At 40.2% G+C, this 23376-nt stretch overlaps 1 protein-coding gene across 11 annotated transcripts in view; it reads left to right on the top strand.

The window, feature by feature from the left end:
- rbfox1 (RNA binding fox-1 homolog 1) overlaps window positions 1-23376 on the top strand; it is a 267586-nt gene that overhangs the window by 167160 nt on the left and 77050 nt on the right. For 8 of the 11 annotated variants that reach the window (XM_044182189.1, XM_044182179.1, XM_044182178.1 and 5 more), the window contains 3 exons: window positions 9140-9193; window positions 11751-11883; window positions 22656-22695. In XM_044182189.1, the coding sequence (XP_044038124.1) occupies window positions 9140-9193; window positions 11751-11883; window positions 22656-22695 (227 nt within the window). The remainder of the gene's footprint in view (window positions 1-9139; window positions 9194-11750; window positions 11884-22655; window positions 22696-23376) is intronic. The other 3 variants (XM_044182182.1, XM_044182188.1, XM_044182183.1) reach the window with 1 other exon arrangement.

The raw sequence follows: 23376 nt of genomic DNA, 5'->3' as shown, positions 1-23376 counted from the left end.
TGCTTATGGGAAGGTAAGCTATATTTTATTCTGCAGTAGCTATACGGATATTTGTTAGCCAGCTAGGCTTGTTTTTGTGGTTTTTACCCTGATATCCAACGTTAGTTTATAACTGCTTAGACTCTTGTCATTTGTGGTGGACTTCAGCTTGGTTTGCTGTGTAACGATCACAGCAAAGCTTGTTGTTAGCTAGGTGGCTAGCTAATATTAGATGTTATATGTGCTTCATTATAGCATAGCAGAAAACAAACTCACTAATGCTAGCTAACTTTACAGCCAAGTGGATGACTGAAAAATTAAACATTGGATAATAATGTTCATCTGTCCTTTCCTAGTTATGAGAAGGACTGCTCCACATCGACACCCTTCAAGCTCGGAGGAAAGCGACCTGTCTTAGGTGAAACTGAATACGTGAAATGTGTAATGGAATATGTCTTTAGCCCAAACATAACAGAAAATGTATTAGACAATATCAGAGATGTTCCAAATTAAATTGGAGAGACTTTTTTATATTTAGCCAATAAGGGACATTGGGGTTAGTGTCAAGAGACATTATCACACAAATGTGTCTGCAAAAAGTCAGACAAGATCCCAATTTGCTCAAATATACAAAAAACGTCTCTAAAACTTGTATTTAATCATATCTCCAATATTGTCCAAAAGAGCTCCATAATTTACTGCCAAAACCCCCTATAAACTAAATAATAATAATAATAATAATAATTAATAATATAATTACTCAGTATGTTTATTTATTGTTATTGATGAAAAAACTGATCCTGACCTGTGATACAATTCAAATAATGACTGGTCTCTGTTGTGTTTTAAAGGGATAATCCATGCCACAGCAGCAACACTGATTTCCTGTTTCATCTTCCAGACCCCAGGCCCCAACAGAATACAGTGAAATAATAATATAAATATTGTGATTTTTAAAAAATGTTTTATATTGGACTTTTATAAAATAAAGTATTATAATAGTATCAGACTTGTTATTCCTGTATCATCAAACGAACCAAACTGACAATGAGGTGAATGTAAAGTTATTTTATATATTATATACATTTTGAAATATTACAATATACACAATTACAATATAACAGAGTACCACAAATGTAAAGTGACAGTAGTGTCAGTCAGTAGTGTAATGTCAGTTAGGTCTACACCCTACTTGGGCGAAAGCCTACATATTGGCTGTGAGGATCTGGAAAATTCTCACGACCTGGTTGCCTAGCACTTGTAGGGCTTCCTCCACAGACACAGACCAAAGGTGCCTCTACCTCTCGTCCTGGTCCTCACTGCCCTGGCCCGCAGCTCTTCCTCTTCTGCGACCACGTCCTCTTGGTTGGTCTGCCTGATGTGAATTGTGATAAAAAATTATAACAAAGTTACTTGTACAAATCAATTTGCAATAAAGTTCTTATTGACAACTGCACCTTCACAGCTTTGGTGATTGACAATTCAAATAACTTGCTCGCAAACTGCCATTAGCAAACTTATTGGCTTTAAAAAGAATTCACGGTTGCGCTGTTCATGTTTGCAAATGATGTTGTTACAACTTGGCTAGCCAGCTGTGTTTTATCTAGCCATAGCTACCTAGCTATCTATCTAGCCAGCAGGACAATAGCTCATATTTTCAAACACCATATTCATATTACCATACAGATGTAATGTATCATTAGTCCGTGACTTCAGTAGATGGCTAGCTCAGAGCGCGCGCCCCATGTAGTCTACCAAGGCTGAGTCCTTACCACAGTGGTAGATGATCCACTGCTCTCCATTGTTCAATTCATGTGTTGAAGGAGATGGATCATTGGAGATGTGGGGAGGAGGGAGGAGAGTGCAAGTCTGCAAGAATGGACAGTTAGCAAAAATGCTGATATCGCTTATAGCCCCTTTAACCTCCACAGAAAATATAGCCTTTGTTGTCCCTTCTTGCATATTGCCTCAGTGTTCACATCGCATAATCACCGGCCACATCTCAGATTTCTTTGGTAATTCAAAATGATCTGGTATTATGCTCATTGACGGCTGTTTCCCTCGTTTGGAAAAAAAACGACATGAGTAGTTACCTGTCAGACAAAAGAGCAGCACCTGCTTAGCTTGCTTTTGACTTGTGACTTAAACAGCACAGGCATTATACAGGAAATTCAAGGTTCCATAAATAAATTTACATTTTTCAGTTTTCACTACTTTGTCTTATTTTAAATGGCAACACTGTCCTAACACAATATGCTCATATGCTACTAATTTGCATTGGCTAACATATTAACATAGTGACGTTCATATATAGCTTTGACACCAGATCCAGCAGTTTGCATCATGTCCAATGCTTCAAGTTAGTGATGCCTTTGTCGGATGATGTCATCAGAGTTTTCTCACCTTACAGACAAATTTATAACAGAAAGCTTGAGTTACAAACTGGGGACATGGAGTTTGAAAGCCTTGGCATTTACCGGGCAAGAACGGCCTACCAAAAGATGTTATTGAGTTGCATTGCTATTGAGAAATCTGTGTGACACTGGATGACCAACTGTCCTTTGTTGCCAACATCGCTGCAACAACCCGCTCCTGCAGATTCATTCACCCAGGAGGCGGTGCAGTCTAGGCTCTTGTCATTGCATGCCTAGACTACTGCAACTTCAAGTTCTCCCACACTACGCTGCTTCTCTGCGCCCTTCACTGGGTACCAGTGGCTGCTCAAACTCGATTCAAGACACTGGTACTTGCCTACCGTGATGTGAAAGTCTCAGGCCCATCCTACATCCAGGATATGGTCAAACCACACACCCTAGCCTGTCCACTGTGCTGTGCTCGGAAATGTTGGTCTCTCCGTTGGTCCACCACTTTGGTCCAGACTGAAAGTATTGGACAGATTGAAGAATTTTATACAGGCATTCCTGATCTCCAGATGATGTATCCTAATAACTTTGATGTTCCATTGACTTTTAGGTTCACATGGTTTTGAGGATTGATTGTCATGAAATTTGGTTCAAACATTCATGTTCCCCTCAAGATGAATTGTAATCACTTTCTCGATCCTTCAACTTTAGATCTAGACTTAACTCATAATATGGACTAAAAGCCAGGATATTACATCCTCTGCTGATAAGATTTTTTAACTGTCTCTTGCAAGTCCCTCAACTTTATGGAAGTGTAACATTTAATGATTGGAGTACCCCTCTAACCAAGTGCTTTGAGTTGCCTAGACTTACAGATATGTTCAATATGAAGCACAATGCAAATGCTAGAATTTTAAAATAATAATAATGTAATGGTAGTGGTAATATTAATATTAATAAATTAATAAAAATAGGAATGATAATGATAATAACATTGTAGTAGCAGTTATTGAGCAGGAACAAGGAGGCAGCAGGAGGGCCACAATCAACAATCCAGACTCTGCAGCTCCAGAGGTAGAAATACCTGCTGAAAGTGAAAGGAGACACGAGAGAGACGGGGAAGCACAAAACTAGAGGAGAGAAAAGATGTCGAGTTAGTAACATGCATTAATGGGATAAAAATGCATACAGAGGGAGAGGGAGAGGAGGAGAGAGGAGCTCAGTGCATCATGGGAAGTCTCCCGGCAGTCTAGGCCTATAGCAGCATAACTAAGGGATGGTTCAGGACTCACCCAAGCCAGCCCGACCTATAAGCTTCAGAGAGGAAAGTCTTAAGCCTACTTAAATGTGGAGATGATGTCTGCCTCCCAAACCCAAACTAGGATCTGATTCCACAGGAAAGGTGCTTGATAACTGAAGGCTCTGGCTCCCATTCTACTTTTGGAAACTCTAGGAACCACAAATAACCCTGCATTCTGGGAGCGCAGTGTTCTAATTATGAGCTCTTTAAGATACAATGGTGCCTGACCATTAAAAATTCAATTCAATTCAATTTTATTTATATAGCACAAATTCATAACAGAAGTTATCTCATTGCACTTTTCCTACAGAGCAGGAATAGAAGTTTTTGAGAGAGAGGCAGAGAGAAAGACAGAGAGAGAAAGACAGAGAAAGAGGTTTAGAGAGAGAAAGAGCGAGAGAAGGGGATGGGGAAGAGGGAAGGGGGAGGGCAGAGGCAAGCACAATGCAAATACCAACTAGAATTTTAATAAAATGTTATTTTAATAGTAATAATGTAATGGTAGTGGTAATGGTAATATTAATATTAATAAGTTAATAATAATAATAGGAATTACAGTCACAGGAATAATAATGACAATAATAGTAACAGAGCCAATTAACAACAACTGTAGTAGCAGTTGTCGAGCAGGCACACAGGGGCAGCAAGTGGCCCACAACCACAGATCCAGTCTCTGCAGCTCCGGGGGCAGAAATACCTGCTGAAAGCGACAGAAGATGTTGAGTTAGTAACATGCAGAAATGGGATAAAAATGCATACAGATGGAGAGGGAGAGAAGGAGAGAGGAAAGAGGTGCATCATGGGAAGTCTCCCGGCAGTCTAGGCCTATAGCAGCATAACTAAGGGATGGTTCAGGGCTCACCCAAGCCAGCCCTAACTATAAGCTTTATCAAAGAAGAAAGTCTTTAGCCTAATCTTAAATGTGGAGATGGTGTCTGCCTCCCAAACCCACATTAGGATGTCTTTCCACAGAAGAGAAGCTTGATAACTGAAGGCTCTGGCTCCCATTCTACTTTTGGAGACTCTAGAAGCCACAAGTAACAGTGCATTCTGGGAGCGCAGTGTTCTCATGGAATAATAAGGTATTATGGGATGTTTAAGATACGATGGTGCCTGACCATTGAGAGCTTTGTAGGTGAGGAGAAGGATTTTAAATTCTATTCTGGATTTTACAGGGAGCCAGTCCAGAGAAGCTAATATTGGAGAAATATGATCTCTTTTCCTAGTTCTTGTCAGTACACATGGCACAGCATTCTGGTTCAACTGGAGAGTCTTAAGGGACTTATTCCGGCAGCTGGATAATAAGGAATTGCCGTAGTCCAACCTTGAAGTAACAAATGCATGCACTAATTTTTCAGCATCATTTTGAGACAGGATGTGCCTGATGTTACATAGGTGAAAAAAGGCAGTCCTTGAAGTTTGTTTCATGTGGGAGTTAAAGGATAAATCCTGATCAAAGATAACTCTGAGGTTCCTTTCGGTGCTGCTGGAGGCCAAGGCAATGCCATCTAGAGTAACTATATCTTTAGATAATGTGTCTTGGAGATGTTGAGGGCCAAGTACAATAACTTCACTTTTGTCTGAGTTTAACATCAGAAAGTTGCAGGTCATCCAGGTCTTAAGGCATGCTTGAAGTTTAGTTAATTGGTTAGTTTCATCTGGCTTGATTAATCGATATAATTGGGTATCATCTGCATAATAATGAAAGTTTATGAAGTGTTTCCTAATAATATTGCCTAGAGGAAGCATATATAAGATGAATAGAATCGGCCCAAGCACAGAACCTTGTGGAACTCCGTGACTAACTTTGGTGTGCACTGAGAACTCACCGTTAACATGTACAAACTGAGATTGATCTGATAGATAGGACTTAAACCAGCTCAGTGCAGCTCCTTTAATGCCAATTACATGTTCCAGTCTCTGTAATAGGATGTGATGGTCAATGGTGTTGAACGCAGCACAAGATCTAACAAGACAAGTACAGTCCATCAGACAAGTCCATTGTCTGATGGAATTAAAAGGTCATTCATTTTACACCAGTGCTGTCTCTGTGCTATGATGTATTCTAAATCCTGACTGAAAATCCTCAAATAAACTATTGTTATTTAGAATGTCACACAACTGATTGGCGACTGCTTTCTCAAGGATCTTAAAAAGAAAGGGAAGGTTAGATATAGATCTATAGTTGGCTAAAACCCCTGGATCAAGAGTGGACTTTTTAAGAAGCGGTTTAATTACAGCTGCTTTAAAGGATTATGGTACATAGCCTGTTAATAAAGACAGATTGATCATATCCAGTAAAGAGGTGCTAACTAAGGGTAAAACGTCTTTAAGTATCCTAGTTGGAATGGGGTCTAAGAGACATGTTGATGACTTAGATTAATCGTCGAAGTCAGCTGAAAAAGGTTGACAAGAGCAAAGCAGCCAAAACAAACATCAGGCTCAAGAGCTGTTTCCAAAGTTCCTGTGTTTGAAGATAAATTGGTAGCAGTTGAAGGCAGGACTTGATGATTTTTTTCTGTAATAGTTAAAATGTTATCATTAAAGAAGCTCATGAAGTCGTTACTACTGAGAGCTATAGGAATACATAGTTCAATAGAGCTGTGATTCTCTGTCAGCCTGGCTACAATGCTGAAAAGAAACCTGGGGTTGTTTTGATTTTCCTCTATTAATGATTAGTAGTAAGCTACTCTGGCATTATGGAGGCCCTTCCTGTATGTTTTAAGACTATCTTGCCAGACGAAACAAGATTCTTCCAGATTGTTGGAATGCCATTTCCTTTCAAGTTTTCATTATGTTTGCTTTAATTTGCAGGTTTGGGGGTTATACCATGGAGCTAACCTTCTTTGTTTAATTATCTTCTTTTTTAGAGGAGCGACAGAATCGAGTGTTGTTGGCAGTGAGCCTTCAGCACTATCAACTAGATGGTCAGTTTGGGAGGGGCTGCGATTTGCATAGGAGTCCTCTGTTATATTGAGACATAACATTAAATTAAATACAGATGGGATCGCTTCCTTGAATCTAGCCACAGCAATATCAGATAGACATCTAGAGTAGGAGTTTTTGCCTAATGGCGTGTAGTCCAGTAATAGCAGTTCAAAAGTTATTAAATAATGGTCCGATAATGAAGGATTCTGTAGAAAGACTATTAAATGTTCAATTCCAATGCCATTTACCAGAACAAGGTCGAGAGTGTGGTTAAAACAGTGAGTGGCTTCATGTACACTCTGACAAAAGCCAATTGAATCTAATAATGAGATAAATGCAGTACTAAGGGTATTATTTTCAACGTCCACATGAATATTGAAATCACCTACAATAATTACTTATCTGTTTTAAGGACTAAACTTGATAAAAACTCTGAGAATTCAGATAAATATTCAGAATAAGGACCAGGAGCACGGTACACTATAACAAATAGAATTTGCTGTCGTGTTTTGGGTGTGAAAGACTAAGAACAAGGCTTTCGAATGAGTTATAGTTTAGGTTTAGGGTTGATTAATAGGCTTGAGTCGAAGATGGCTGCAACTCCACCTCCTCGGCCGGTGCCTCAAGGAATGTGAGTATTAATATGACTGGGCGGAGTGGAATCATTTAGGCTAACATTCATTTAGGCTTTGTTCACTAGTACAGCTTTAGATGACAGAGATCTGATGTTTAAGAGTCTACATTTATTTATTTTGTTTTGCTATTTCAGTGTTTTTGTTTAGGTTTTTATGTATAACTCCTCTTCTGTTAACTTTTGATTTTATTAATTTAAGTGGTCGGGGGGCAGACAATGTCACTAAGGAGTTTTGGGTGGGTAACTGCTCTGGAAGCACAGAGAAGCGTGTGGGACTGTTACTCTGCTTCCTGGTCTCAACTCTGACTTGTCATGGTTTAGGTCCACTAATAAACTCGGTCAGATTTCTGGATATGAGAGCTGCTCCATCCAAAGTAGAATGAATGCTGTCTCTCTTAATAAGACCAGGTCTTCCCCAAAAAGTCTGCCAATTATCTACAAAGCCCACATTGTTTGCTGGACACCTTCTCGACAGCCAGCGGCAGAATGAAGACATGTGACTAAACATGTCATCACTGGTCAGGTTTGGCAGGGGCCCAGAGAAAACTACGGATTCCGACTTTGTCTTTGCATATGTACACACCGACTCAACATTAACTTTAGTGACCTCCGATTGGCGTAATCGGAAGTCGTTACCACTAACATGAATAACATTCTTACTGTATTTAAGTTTATCCTTAGCCAGTAGTTTTAAATTGGATTCAACATCGCCTGCTCTGGCCCCAGGAATACATTTGACTATGGTCGCTGGTGTCGCAAACTTCATGTTTCTCAAAATGGAGCTGCCAATAATCAGAGTTGGTTTCTCAGCGGGTGTGTCGCTGAATGGGGAGAACTTGATAGAAATGTGAACAGGTTGGTAGTGAACCGTGGGCTTCTGCTTAGGGCTATGCTTCCTTTGGACAGTCACCCAGCCACCGTGGTTTTGTTTGAGACGGCTAACAGGAGCTACCTCTGGTCGGTCCACACTGGCTACTGGGGGCTGACTAACTACAGCAGCTAATAATTGAGTTCCCATGGTGCGGAACCGTGTTTCCAATTCACTAAGCCTCGCCTCCAATGCTACAAATAAACTACATTTATTACATTTACCATTATCACTAAAGGAGGCAGAGGAATAGCTAAACATTTCACACACGAAGCGGGAGAGAGCAGGAGAGTGAGAGGGAGAGAGAGAAGCCATTGCTAGATGCTAAGCTAAAGAACGGTAGCTAGCAAATGTATAACAGATAGTAAGTCACTATAATAAGGAATCAAACAAAATTAACTGTAATGAGCTAGAGCAGCAAATATACGCTACTAGTAACACACAAACATAGGTGACCGGAAATGAGACAACACGCTTACTGCAGCACGTCAGCATGCAAACAGCACGTCTACAGCAAGTCTATTGGCTATATTGTCTACGTCTCACACACATACACGGAAATGATAGCAATTTTTTTTTTTGCTTACAAATAAGACGAAGGAAACACCGGGCAAATTCTGCTGAAGCGGCAGAGATACTCTCAGCAGGTCAGAAATGTGTTACTATGTTGATACCGTTGACCTGGGATGCATGCAATGAAAGTACCTAGTTTAATCTTAATATTTTGAGCTTTGTAGGTGAGTAGAAGGATTGTCTTCAGAAAATCCAGGCAAATAAGTATATTACCAATTGAAAATTAGCTGTATATGAATGTTATTTTATTAGACAATATAAAATGTCTTGACAACTGACATGTCAAGGAGGTATAAACTGAAAAGGTTCAGTCCACTGATTAAAAGTTCATGTAACCTTAATGCGTTCTAAATATCTGAATACATTCCCAGGTAAATGAAAGTTCAGTCAGAACATACAGGGCATATAAACACACACAATAACACACTGTTCCCTGTTCTCTCTTTCTCTTCCTCTCTGTATGTTTCTTTGTCTTGCTGTCTGTCTTGTTTCAGGCTGGAAGTTCAATCCAGTGGTCAGCGCTGTCTACAGCCCAGAAATCTATGCAGGTAGGAGGACATGCCCTCCTCCATCTGACACCATGTCCTTTGTCGTTATCTTCCTCCTCCTCATTTGTTTTATTCTTCAGTTTCCTCAACATCTTCATTTTAAGATGATGAGGAAACTTCTCCTCACCCATCTCCCTTTCATTTTAACCTTCGTCACCTCTCCCTCCTCTGCTTTCCTTCCAACATGCAACCAGGCAAAGTCTGTTTATAGCCAGAGAACTATGCTGAGTCGCACAAACAGACTGTCATCTCTGCCGCAAAACAAACACACATTCTGCAGCCCCCACTGTCACCCACAAGCCATCTTCAATCTTGGCCATCCCAGCATTCACCTCCCCCAACCCTTAACCACCACCCAACCCCCCACCCTGTCATTAACCATGGCTATTAAGGTGAAAAATACCTGAATTTTGTGATAAGAAGAAAAGAGACAGATAAAAGAGTGTGGCAAAGGAGAGGAGGAGTGAAGGAAAGCAAAGGACAAGAAAGAAGGAACTCTACTTGTCCATTTCTGCAAGGACAACAACATGTATGAAATTTATTTTGTAAATTAAAATCAATATTTTCAACTTCTCCAGTCATTTGCCTGATTCACCCCCACGTTCTTTTAATTACAAAATGGCTTTGTATTGATTTACCTTTGTTTCACTTTTCAAGTACCCAAAATGCCATTGGGACGTGTGTGTGTGTGTGTGTGTGTGTGTGTGTGTGTGCACATGTGCAAGGAGTGTACAAGCTTTTCGGGCTTCTTCTGTATTAGAAATTGTGCTATTGTGTTATTAATAGGTTATGATTGCAGCTGTTCAGGATAGAGGCCTGGGTGTGTAAAGTCGGCATGATTGTCAAAAATGATTGTCTGTTTTGAATGTCTGTTTTGTCAAAAAAGGGGTTGCAAAATCTGTTAGATGATCTGGCCTTAAAGGACCAGTGTGTAAGATTTAGGGGGATCTATTAGCAGAAATGGAATATAACATTCATAAGTATATTTTCATTAGTGTATAATCACCTGAACATAAGACTCGTTGTGTTTACATTATCTTAGAATGAGCCCTTTGTATCTACAGAGGGAGCGGGTCCTCTTCCACAGAGTCCGACAGGTTGCACCACCATGTTTCTACAGTAGTCCAGATTGGACAAACCAAACACTGGCTCTAGAGACGGCCTTTCACGTATTTCACGAGGTTCACGGCCACCGTAGCTTCTCTTACACGGTTGGAAGGGGAAAGTGAGGCGTGGGGTATTCAGTTGTTTGCAATCTGCAACCTCACTGCTAAATGCCACTAAATCCTACACAGTCCTTTAAGAGTTTGTTAAGTGTTTGTGGTGAAAACAGTCCAGGTTAGAAAGAAAAACGTTCATATGCTCTGTATTCAGACTTGGTGGCTGTGGCTCATTTGGTAGAGCGGGTCTTCTAGTTCGATTCCCGGCTCCCTAGTCCAGTCGAAGTATTCTTGGGCAAAATTCGGAACCGCAAATTGCTCCTGATTGCTGTCCCGTCAGTGTGTGAGTGTGTGTGTGTGTGTGTGTGGGTGAGCTTGGTATCATCTGATTGGAAGCACTATATCACTCCTGATGAGCTGTTGGCACCTTGCATGGCATCCTCTGCCATGAAAAGCGCTGTATAAATAAAAGTCCATCCATTTACCAAAGGACCTGAGACCTGACTTGGAATTTGTACATACAGACTTAAGACATGACTTCACCCCAGCTGGCATCAACCCAAACATGCAATTATGTATTTTTTTCCCAAGACAATTCATTGGTGTAGTAAATACGCACAACCTCTTTTTCACAGTAAAGTGCTCAAAACAGTTCATACTATAACTAACAGTGTCAATGGGTTATGCAGTATTGCTCAGTATTCTTGAGTCCTAATGAGTCCTAAGTTGTTCTCTATCTATATATGCCAAGCACTCCTTTTTATTTAGGCTGTATCAACAGCAGTGTGGAGTAGTGTTGGGAAGAGTCATCAGTGTGACTTTAATGGTAGCAAGGCCACTCAGTCTAAAATCAAGGTGACAAAAGATGAATAGGAACAATTACCAGCCTCACTCCTCTCCTTGTCTCTTTGAGAAACTCTTATCCTTTGGCTCAAACCTTCGAGTTTTGATCAGGTCAATGAATGATTCACTGTTTCTATTAGCATTTTATTAGATCTCCATTTTAAAGAGACGTATAATTAGGGTTGGAAATGGCACCTCAATGTCCTTCTCAACCTTCACTCACCCCAGCTTTCAAATTAAACTTTGTGTCAGTCGTCCCCCTTTGAGATTAATGATAAGTTAATAACAATACCACTGCGATAGCTTCACTTCACTGCCACTCTCTCTCTTTATTCTTTCTTTCTCTTCACATTGTTTTTCCACAACTGGGAATGGGAGAACACTTTACACATTCTCTGTAGGATTCAAATGCTAATGTCAACTACAGGTGTACAGCTCTTTGTGCTATATCATCCACTGAACACTTAAAGATGTAAAGATGAAATTGTGCATTGTTTTCTGGGACATTGTGACATCAGAAAAGGTATGCATCATTTTCTGTTCTCTGTCTCCAGTACCAGGTTTTCCATACCCTGCTGCCAGTGCAGCAGCAGCATACAGAGGAGCCCACCTACGAGGTCGAGGACGGACCATGTACAACACATTTAGGGCGGCTGCTCCGCCTCCCCACATTCCAGCTTATGGAGGGTGAGTATCCTTTTTTACTTTTATCCTGTTGTCATTTCTTCATCTTGGGTCTTTCCTTCTCTCTTTCCATTATCCAATGGCAAGTCCTGAATCTCTGTGCTCAGAGTCAGTGGAGTGGTGCATACCAGCCTCGCCTCACAGCGATAACACACTCCCCCACTTCCACAGCATGGGAGGTCCTCTACTTAAACGTAAACTGGAGTTTAACCAGTTGCTAAAAAATAAAAAAACAAGAAAACTATAGAGATGATCCAAGCAGAGCTGTGTCTTGTGGGCAGTCTGATTTGCCATTATGCTGTTGGTTCTTTTTATTTATTTTGCTCTTTTTAACTGCAAGCATATGGACACTAAGGAGGCTGGCTGGGAATCTATTTAACAATAGTAGCAGATAGGATTTTTTTTATCCTGCTCAAAGTAGTCAGATTTCTATCCAGATTTAGGGCACATTTTAACCTTATTTCCAAAAACATTACAAAAGAAAATGCAATTTGAGTTTTCATCTACTACTGTTATGCAAATATTATATATAAATATTTATTATTTTTGTTTCATTACATTTACAACAAATGTGAATATTACACTAATAAAGTAAGTCACTAATGAATTTTATTTTAATTAAAAACACTGGTCTTCATAAGCTGTGGTAGAATTTCTCACACAAGTGAAATATGATTTGAGTTTGCAATTGTATTTACAGAAATTTACAAAAATCCACAAATAAATGTTTGTAACGTTAATACCACTAAATTCAAATTGGTACAAAATGAAGTAGAGGGATGGCACTCAACTTTGGCTATCAGAAATAATCAGTACTTATACTAAATAAGAGAATTCAACTCGCATTAAATTCAACTTAGGGCACCACCCTTAGAAAAGGGATAATTAAGTTATTGAGTTTCCTCTCTGAGTTATGAGAGGAGGAGGGGAGTCAGCAGACACACACAAACGTGCACTCAGGGCCTGTGGAATTCAGCCTTTCACTTACATTTCCTCTTATTACCAGCCATGATAAATTAATTGTTGCATAGATACATATTCATATTTCCTGTGTCATTAGCTATTAAGCACATCATAATAGGCAAATATGTACCATCCAGTAACCTTAGGCATGTTCAATTGATTAATATTAAGGTTAAGACAACAAGAGATCAATATTTTGGCAATATGTCATTAGAGTGGCAAGCAAGGACTTACACTACTGAAACTGTACCCCAAATTATCACACATGCTGTCCCAAATTATTATGGATGTTCTGAAAGAATAGTTTTGTTAATGCAAAAAATGGTGATCCATACTTTGTATAACATCATATTAAATTCTTCATTAATAAAGATCCAAAATGCTCATCTGGATCGGGGGTTGATCATGCTACACCTTAATTTGAACTCTGTCCCATCGTAAATTAGCCATTTGTCACTACACATTCCATTAGTGTCCTGCTGGAGTCCTGCAGGGCCTGTTTCGTGACCCAGAGGTCATTTGAATAGCAAAATCAAGAAAAGTTCCCTCCTTTCTCAATGAAAGAGGTAAAATTGTTCATCATCCTCATCATTAACATTGTGTTCACGCTACATGTATATAAATATAATATAAATATATCATAAATAAGCAATGTGTAAATGCAAAAGTATAATGTATACATTAACCTTTTCTTGTAAGATCAAAAAAAATTAATGAATCTTTACATATTTATTAATCAGTTATTTTATGCACAGCACTTGCACTTCATATGTGAATGTTTGAAGCTTACAGTAAATTATCAAATAAAAGCTGGTATTCAAATAAGGACAGCATTTCAAATAATACTGGCCAACACCAACAAATAAAGTCAGATAAAAACATCAAGGGGGAATTACCTGTTCTATAACGGCTCATGTAAATTCAGCATAAAATGCATTTCAACAGCACTATTTCATTTTCATTCACTAATTCATTTCAGTTGTTTCAACTTTGCCATTTTTTCAATTGCTGTTAATTTACTGTCAATGAAACCCAACACTGGAACACAGGAAATGTTGAGTTTCACAGGCAGCAGCTTAACCCTGATCAAGAAAATGACAAAGACAGCAGAGTAGCATGACATGACTGCTGAGTATGACATAACACTGATGGAATTAGTGCTGTGGAAATGTAAATTATACTGAATTTACCAGGATAACATGGAGGAAGTGTTGAATTTATATTGAAATCAACAGCAAATTAAAACAAAAGCAGCTTATTACTAAAATATAAAATATTCTTACAAAACGGGGGGAAATAAAGGCAAGTCTCTAATGTAAGCCTCTTTCAAATAAAGGCCTGCGTCTTTATTCAGTACAGGCCACTATCTGAGAATATGTGGTTTATTATTTATTAGTGTATGAAATGGAAATGGAAACCCAATACTAAACACCCTCCATCCAACATAGATAGTTTGAAGCAGATGTGTGGGTGAAAAAAGCCCAGTTTTCCAAAGTCTTTCTGTTGGAGGAATAAATAGTACCTTCACCCACTAAGAACACTGTAACTGGGAGCATCTCTAGCAGTAGAGATGCCACCACATAGTATGAAGAAGATAGTTGTTTGGGTGAACGCTTCAGGCATGGTCTTGACAAACACATATGTGCTATAGGTTGTACTTTCATTACCACTGCTGCACTGCTTAATTGCCCTGGCCTCATTATTAATGTGGACCATGATGTATTTTTATTAAAACTGTCTTGAGTGGAAATGAACCAAGTTGAAATAAATGCTGTGACACAGCTAGGAAAACAAGTTTGCTTAATGTGTGTGTTAATAAAATGTTCCTTGATGTCTTTAAGGGGGCCTGACATGACAGCCTATAGTATTAATAAGCCAATATGTGCATGTAGCTGTGCTGCAGTCCCACATAATACATTTTAATGAGTGAAACGGCTCTCTGACATTTGACATGCCACCTTGACATTTGAGAAGTTATTGATTATCACAGATAGCACAAACGGTGTAGATCCAGTCTATTGGCCAGTGAGATTGGAAGGTTGGTCCTCTGAAGAACTCTTCCTGTTAAATGAAACTCCATCATAATGGAGTGCTGACAGCAGCGTCCTGCTTGTTTTATTGGAAGCTAGATGAGGAATGCTCTCTCTCTCTCTCACACACACACACACATGCACGCACACACATAAACATGCATACACTGCACAGGGAGGTTTTTAATCTCAGCACTAATGGTCATACAGCACTTTCATGTCATTAGACAGATTAGGACACAGGAATGGAGAAACACACACAGTAATAAAATTATGATCAGATGTTTTTGTCATGCATTGTTTCGGCAAACATACCTCCAGCAGTCAGTGTTAAGGTGAGGTACCATGGGTGTTTAAAGATACACACCTTTTTTAAGTGCTCTCAGCCTGTGAATACAGTTGTATAATATCCTATGTGTCATATGCTAGATGCTGGATAAACAACCACAAACTCCCATATGTCATTCATCTCCTAGGTGACTTTCTCACCATCATGCCAATATCTTCTCCTGCATCATATAGTCTCAACACTCTGACTCCGCATTTGTTAAACTGGGAGTTCCTATCTCCTCAGAGAAAACAGAAAGGCCTCAGCACATCCCTGGAATTTCTTGGCATCATCCTCAACTCCATCTCACTTCGAGCATCCCTGCCTACTGAGGAAATCCACCAAATGTCAACTTCTCTTGCTGCTAGGCCACCTCAATATGCCAACCATATCATCTCTCAAGGTCGATCCGTCTTGTCACACCTCCTTTCTATAGCAACCTCTGTTCCATCTCTCCATGACCACGTTACATTGGACAAAGCACGCAAAATGGAGCCAAAACTGTGGCTCCAGTTTTTCTGCTCCCGGTAAGGCATCTCCTTCTTTTACGATGACCATGTCACCAAGCCAGATATCTAGCTGTTCACAGAAGCAACCCCTTCCGTTAGCTTTGTCAGATACCACGGCGGTAGATGGTTCTCAGCCGAACGGCCGCCCAAATTCTTATCTTACTTGTTCATTCACCATCTGCAAAATGTACCAAGCCATCATAGCAGCCATTCTTTGGGGGCAGGAATGGTCCAAGAATGGTCCAATCATCGCTCCTTGAACACTCATCAAATCTGACCAGATGGAACTGCTCCAATGCTTTCCATGCCTCTCACAGCTTTTTATTCCCTTCACTTGATGTCCTGACCCTCTTTAGCTTATCAAATTTGCCCATTCTATCATCAAGACTAAATCTTCCACCATACAGGTCTGTATCAGCGGAATTAACTTCTTCACAAAACTGCCCACAGAGGCACTGTGACCTGCCTCGTCCCACTCACATCAGCATGTTAATCATATGACTGAACCACGTCCTATGCCAAAACGTTCACCCCTCACTTCAGACCTCCTTGCCCGCTGCATCTGAACTCTTCACACAGGCTACATGTCTCCATAGACAGACAAAGTCCAAGCACTTGAAATTGATAGCATAAAGCCGTTAGGGGTGAACTGCCATTTTTGTTAACATTGGTTTTCTCCTGTTTTGATTAGCTCAGGGAGTTAGGTTTAGCAAATGTCTTTTTGTTTGTTCTTTTGTTTGGTTAGCGATTAGTTAAAGTTTAACCGAGCAGATAGGGAGTTTTCTATTATTTTGGCCTCATTTCTCTCTGAAGTCCTTGCTTCTTCATTGTAAATAGTATCACTGTGTGTATATAATTTGTCAAGTGTGTAGCAATAAATTGCTCACTTCTTTTTTTGCATTCAGTTTGCTGCTTGTGTCTCGTTCTTATGTTACACTCTGACACCCCTAGACCAGGGCGTTTTCCTGTGCTCGCTGTCACTGAGAAGGTTGGTTGTCTGGTATCTTTGGTTGGCATTTTTGCTTTGTGTTTGGGGTATAGGTATAAAATGGTATTTGATATGGCTGAGTTTGTACAATATCCCACCCTTGATTAATGGGATAGGTGCACAAAAGCTAATTTGTTGGTAATCGCTAGATTCTTTAACATCTCCTTCCCTCTGAATATACGCAAGGCAGAAATCAAGAGTTGTTTGTCATAGCAGCTGGTGGAGAGGGGTGTAGTCATAAAAGCATAGCCTCTGGTGGTTAGCACACCTGAGGGTTTAGACGAGGAAGTGTGAGTGGAGGCTGCCATGGCCTCACAAGCCTTCAGCTTCCAGTAGAAGGGAGGGGCGGGGGCTCCTGCCATCACCCAGGCCTAAGGTGCAGACCTGATAGTGCTGTTGCAGGCTGGGATGACTGCGAAGGATCTAAAGCTGGCCCTTCACCTAAGAGAAGTGGAGCTTGGAACAAAAACCAGCGAGGTTGAGCTTATGCACCTCCGCATAAGGACTATGGAGCTGGACAGACCTTCGTATCAGACAGCATCCACTCCTGTGAGTATGCATCTCCACACCACTCATTCTGACCAGTTTGATGTAAGCAGGCATAATGTTTTAGTAAAAAATGCTTCCCAGAAAAGATTGTTGTATATTTGAATGATCAGAAAGTGGACTCATATTGAAAGCTGCTGTACTCTCGCAGATGAGTTTGTTCTGACTCATCGTGTCGCTTTTCCTCCTGTCCATGAATATATTCCAGTTGTGGGTGGTCCAAAAGTTCACAGCACCCCAACACAGTTTCCTCGGACAGCCGTGAATGTTTTTACTGCCACAAGACAAGGACATCTGATTGCTGGCTTTCCCACTCTCAAGTGTAAAGAACATTATCAAGGGTTGCAAGAAGCCAAAAAGTGTGGGTTTCATTCAGTCCACTCCTGCTCCATCTCTGTTTAGTCCAGACGAATCTGGAAAAGATGAGGTGGATGAGTGTTACAAACCGTTCATTTTAAAAGAATCAGTCTCATCAACAGGAAAGGATGCAGCGCAGGTACTGATCATGATTCTGCGTGATACAGGAGCTACCCATTCCTTCATGTTGCAGAGTATTTTACCGTTCTCATACAGTTTGTTCTGTGGCTCTGATGCCCTTGCGTGGGGTGTGAATATGCATACCTTGAGAGCACTGCTGCATACTGTTTCTATGTTCTGTGTCTCTGGTCTCTGGCCCAGTGAAAATTGGCATATGCGCATGCCTGGCAGTGCAGGGGGTGGCCCTCATCCTTTGTAATGATTTGGCAGGAGAGAACATTTTTCAGACCTCTGAAGTAGTCAAAAACCCTGTGCCCGACTTCAGTCTGTCTGTGTCTGCTGCTGTCAACCCCATGTTTCCTGCCTGTGTTGTAACACGTGCACAGTCACATAAATTTAATGATGTGATGGATTTGTCAGATTAATATCTGTTATCTGCTGATAAGCCAATAAAACCTGCAGCCTGCAGTTAAGCCTGAAATATATGTGATAATTAATTTGCTGCCTGCCGAGGCGGGGTTAGCTTTTGCTGGACAGGAGCGCATTCATTAATGCGTAGCAAAGTGACCCGACACTGGCCACTTGTCTGACCATGGCAGTTAACGCAGCTACTGAAGCATACACTGTCGTGGATGGCATTTTGATGCATAACTGGCACCTTCCCACTGTTAGTGATTTAGGGTTGAATTCTTTCCAGCAGTTAGTGGTACCCCAGAACTTATGCCCCCATGTCTTTAGTCTTGCCCATGATAATGTTTCTGGTCATTTAGGAATTAAGAAAGGCTTGAAGTCCAATGTAACCAGTTTCTGCCGTTCTTGGCACGTGTGCCAAATCACTGGAAAACCCAACCAAGCTATTCCTCCTCTCGTTAATTTCTTTTCCACTTTCGGACTGCCTAAATACATACAAACAGATCGCGGAACGAATTTCATGTCCATATTTTTTGCTCAGGTAATAGCCTCACTATCCATCACACACCGGAAGTCCAGTGCATTCCACCCCCAGTACCCCCAAAAGTACTGCCTCGAGAGTGGAAAAGACTGGGATAAAGGTTTGCCTTTCCTCCTCCTTGTGGCAATAGAAAGTGTGTAGAAGTCTACTGGTTTCAGCCCTGCAGAGTTAGTGTTCTGACACACTGTCCGTGGGCCCCTTCATTTGCTCAGACAGACGTTTTTCTGCCCCCTCCGTCCGCTCCCTCTAGCCCTAGTTGTAATGTGTTACATGTGTATGTGAGTAACTTTAAAGAGCGGCTGCACAAGGCATGTGAAACTTCCCGCAGTGTGCTGGCTGCTTCCCAGGGAAAGATGAAAGAAAAACATGAACTCATGTTCGCTGCTGCCGAGTGAAGAGATAAACAACGCCTCTGCTATAAACATTAGGGGGAAACGTTCAATGTATCTGCTGAAAAAACAGGTCCCTGTGACTCCAATATGGGGACATTATTTATTTATTTTCCAGCATTGCATCTCACCAACTAGGTAATAACGTAGTGTGAAGTCAACACTCAACAGACTCAAACCACCACCGCACTGTTGTCTACTGAGCTGCAGAATGATGAAGAGATGCTCTGCCTTTCAATCTGCTACTGACTGACAAACAATAGCTGGATAGCTACATCGCTAACGCAACAAACTGTTGTGATAAGCATGAGTAACGTGATGGTTGTCAGGCACAGGCTTATATTAGAGTTATATTGAAAGGGGAAAATTATCGGTTCATTGTTTATTAACTTTCCAACAATGTATTTCTCAAACTAGCTAGCATCTTACCGTGAACACATCGCTTTGACTCCACTATGTCTGCTCAGCTGTACACATGGCACTGTTCTACATGTGCTGCGCGGTGCGGAGAGTATTGTAGCCATAGCGACAGCCCACATTTCCCAGCATGCACTGCCTAGTGCTGAAAACAGATTGTTAAAAAGGTAGGTGTCGTAGGTTCCAAAATGCAAATGTTACTTTGTGTTAGTGTTTGTTATGTGTCTGTTCAGAACATGGTGGTGTAGGTTGGTAGTTGTCATTTTTGTGCTGGTTTATATTTTTAACCATTAGTGAGGTGGATGTTACATTTAATGACACCAGCTGTTTTTTATTTATATGTTTGAGTTCTTGAAAGCAGTTTTGTCTTGCTTATGTTATACTGCTTTCTACTATAGTGGGAGAGTGCTTAGGTGAATACATTTCCTCATCACCTATATCCCCCAAGCTGTTCAGGGCATTCCTTCTGCATCAGAGCCGCCTCCACTGCTTTCAGGTAGGGAATCCCTGACCACAACATTCTGGCTCCCCCACTCCAACTCTTGATTGCTGTGGTTCCCTTCTGTCTTCTCACCACCAGCTGGCTCTGGTCCATCATGGTACTCCTCCATCCATCCAGCCATGACCCTGATTTGTCCCCTTATCCATTCTTCACTCACCCTTCATCCATCTACCCTCACCCCCCATCCCTTCATCCCTCCCTCCAGACCCTTAATCCATCCCTCCTACATCATCTTGGCTCTCCTCCATCCATAATACACAATAAACTATGCTAAATCCATCTCTTTATTGGCGTGCTTTTTTTGTTAGTGAACTATTATGGCTACAGGTTTATGATATATTGCAAAACAACAATTTTTCAGAAGTTTTATGTACATTACTGCCATGGATGTGTTTTCTTGCACCAAATGCATAACTGCAATGCATTGTGGGTGGAGTGACCACCATTGTTGACTAGGTCCCTCAGCCCTCTGAGGGTCGATGTCACCAAGTTTACTTCAGTTTTGCAGACAAATGGAATGACACTTATGATGGAATTCAACGAGGGCATGTTGAACGAATAAGGAAACACAGCCAGTATCTGATGACAGCTATCAATCAGATCTGATCTCACACCCACACAGAGTTTTACTAAGCTTCTTAACTCTATGTTTTCCAATCCTTCTCTGAGCACGATCACAGGAAAATTTGGTTATAGGAATAGCAAAAAATTCTATTCAATATGGTCAAATGTAAGCAATATAATCACATAATTAAGAAGCTGTAGCTGTAGAAACACTAGAAAAAATTTCCAAATACTAAAAAGAAGGCTATTAATAATTATTATTATATATGTCTTTAGTATAGAGTGAGTATCTTTTGCTTTTATACCTGATGATGAACAAACTATTGTGAATATGTCATACACATAAAAATGCTTTAATGTAAGACTGTTTCTGCTGCCAAAGCAGAGAGGAGAGGAGAGGAGAGAGAGGAGGAGAAAAGTAGTTAATTCCTGATGAGGATGCATTTGTAATCATGGCAAATATTTAACAGTGTATGGATTGTTTCTCTAATAAAAAACAGAGGGTATAGTTTTTATTTCCAGTTATCATCGCAAAGTCACATCTTGTCGCCTCAAAAATCGTTGCGCAATTAAAATGTAGCTCTAATCATCATGTATTTAGTTATGTAAACTATCCCTCTTTTTTTAGAATCTGGTTTTTTTAACTCAGAGAGGAAATGTAAAAGTCAAACTGCAAAATAATTCTACTGACCTACAGGCTCAGTAGAATCATTTTTGGTTCAGCAATACAAAGATCGCTCTTTATTACTGATCACTTTATTTTAAAGTCAGTACTTAAGTCCATGCTGGGATGCTGGAGGAATGATAACTCCTTTTTTCCAGTGAACTGATTGGTCGGTGGTCCGGCTGTTGATCTAATCCTCTGAAGCAGGTTAGCTGTGCAGAATAGCTTGCCATGGTTAAAAGTGAGCCAGTTCCGTGGTACCAGAAAACCTGAGTTAAGCCCAAAGATAGCTGGCTAATGCACTAATCTTGCTTCATGTAACAGGTCCCAGTTGAGCTGCTGATGTCAAGAAAAATGCTGTTGCAAATGAAGTGTGCTGAATCCTCCCCACCTTGAAAGTTTGGATTCCATAATTCAACTTGTCAAGTTCAAACTCCTAATAACACAAGTTCGAGCTTTGTGTACTCTGCATTAAGAAAGTCCAACGCTCCTTGACATTAAAAATTTCAGTACTCTATAATCCTCAAAATACTTTTGGCATATGATATACAAAATTGCACATTTTGAGGAACAAATGCATAAACTAAATAAATTGTTTACAAAACAAATGAAAGCCATATGTTTTTGTAGTTGAGTTATTAAAATAATATAACATTAACATACAAATAGATATATGGCAAGGAATTGTTTTTCCTATTTTCTCTGCATTAGGCATTGCATTAGGTCATCATGCTAGAAAAGTCACTGAATACTTTATGTTCTTTTTTAGATACAAACCACAGTATAATACTGCTGTGCAATAAACTCTGTTTTCAGTTTAATTTATTGATATTTATTCATACTTCCATTACTGCTGTGCAATATCCTCCGTCTCATTATAATCTTAATAAGCTACACCTAACTTGAAAGTTCATGCACTTTAATTACTTTATACCGTATTATTATCATCAACCGGTAAACCCACTTTGTACTTCACACTTATTTTAATTTTATACTTATACCCACTTGGTACTTAATTTATCTGACCTGTATTATAGTGTATTATATTTTTTGCTTAGTACCTCTATTCCTGTGTGCACTGACGTGATAGTGAGCTGCTGTAACAAAAGAGTTCAATAGGGACAGGGATCAATAAAGTATTTCTGATAATGATTCTGATAAATCTGATGCTGCTGATTGGACTTTTAGCTGTATAATATTTGTAAACTTGACCTAGTGAAAGAATGTTTTTGTACCATCCCAGCCTCCTTACTCAGCCATTAGAGAGTAGGGGGGGTGTCTGTTGTATTTCCCTTTTGCCTCTGCCCCTCTTAAGTCATTTTTTTAAAATTTATTTTATTTTGGATAGTGGAGTTGGGGGGTTGTTGGTAACTAGCCCAGTACCTGCATGTCAACATGCACTAATATGGATGTTTTTGTTTTATTGTGTGTTTGTATCCTCTGCAGTGTTGTTTACCAGGATGGATTTTATGGTGCAGATATTTATGTAAGTATTGTTTACTGGTATGACATTGCATGCTACACCACCATCTCCGTGGTTTCTTCCCTGCTACGCACATGCAAGCCCCCAACCCTTCATAGCTGGTCATGTCACAGCCTGCAGTTCAGATTATGGCCCCAGAAAAGAGACTGTAGGCTACAACAACAGGCACTGTGAGCAAGGCACAAGCTGCACTCTAACCAAGAAGCATATACAGTTTTTTACAGGTGAAAAATACATACCGCAACTACCAACACGGGTGAGAAAATGATGAGACTTTAAAAGTGGAAAAATTACTTCTAGGAATCTCACAATTTGAATTGATTTCAATTCTTGGTATCATAATTTGATTCAGAATCAATTCTTGATTCAATAAATAGAAAGAGGCACTATTTTCAGGCTCCAGTCACTTGTGTTGTAATATGAAATATAACTGGCAGTGAAGATAACTGGTCTTGATGAAGGTCAGGTCGTCTGACCGAACACATAAAGAAAAGTGTGTTCGTAAATGCATTATCTTTATTTGAAAGAGTTGAAACATCCTATGCTGCCTGTATCACGTGTGTCAAGCAGGGTAACCGAGAAACACAAGGAATAGGACCCAAACGCAGACTAGGAGGCTGAGCTGGCGCAGTTAAGGTGATTTACTATAAAAGTCAATGAATAACAGGCTTATGGTATAGTGAG

Source organism: Siniperca chuatsi, linkage group LG21 (assembly GCF_020085105.1).
Source record: "Siniperca chuatsi isolate FFG_IHB_CAS linkage group LG21, ASM2008510v1, whole genome shotgun sequence".
Classification (NCBI taxonomy): domain Eukaryota; kingdom Metazoa; phylum Chordata; class Actinopteri; order Centrarchiformes; family Sinipercidae; genus Siniperca; species Siniperca chuatsi.
This window is presented reverse-complemented; position numbering and strand designations above follow the sequence as displayed.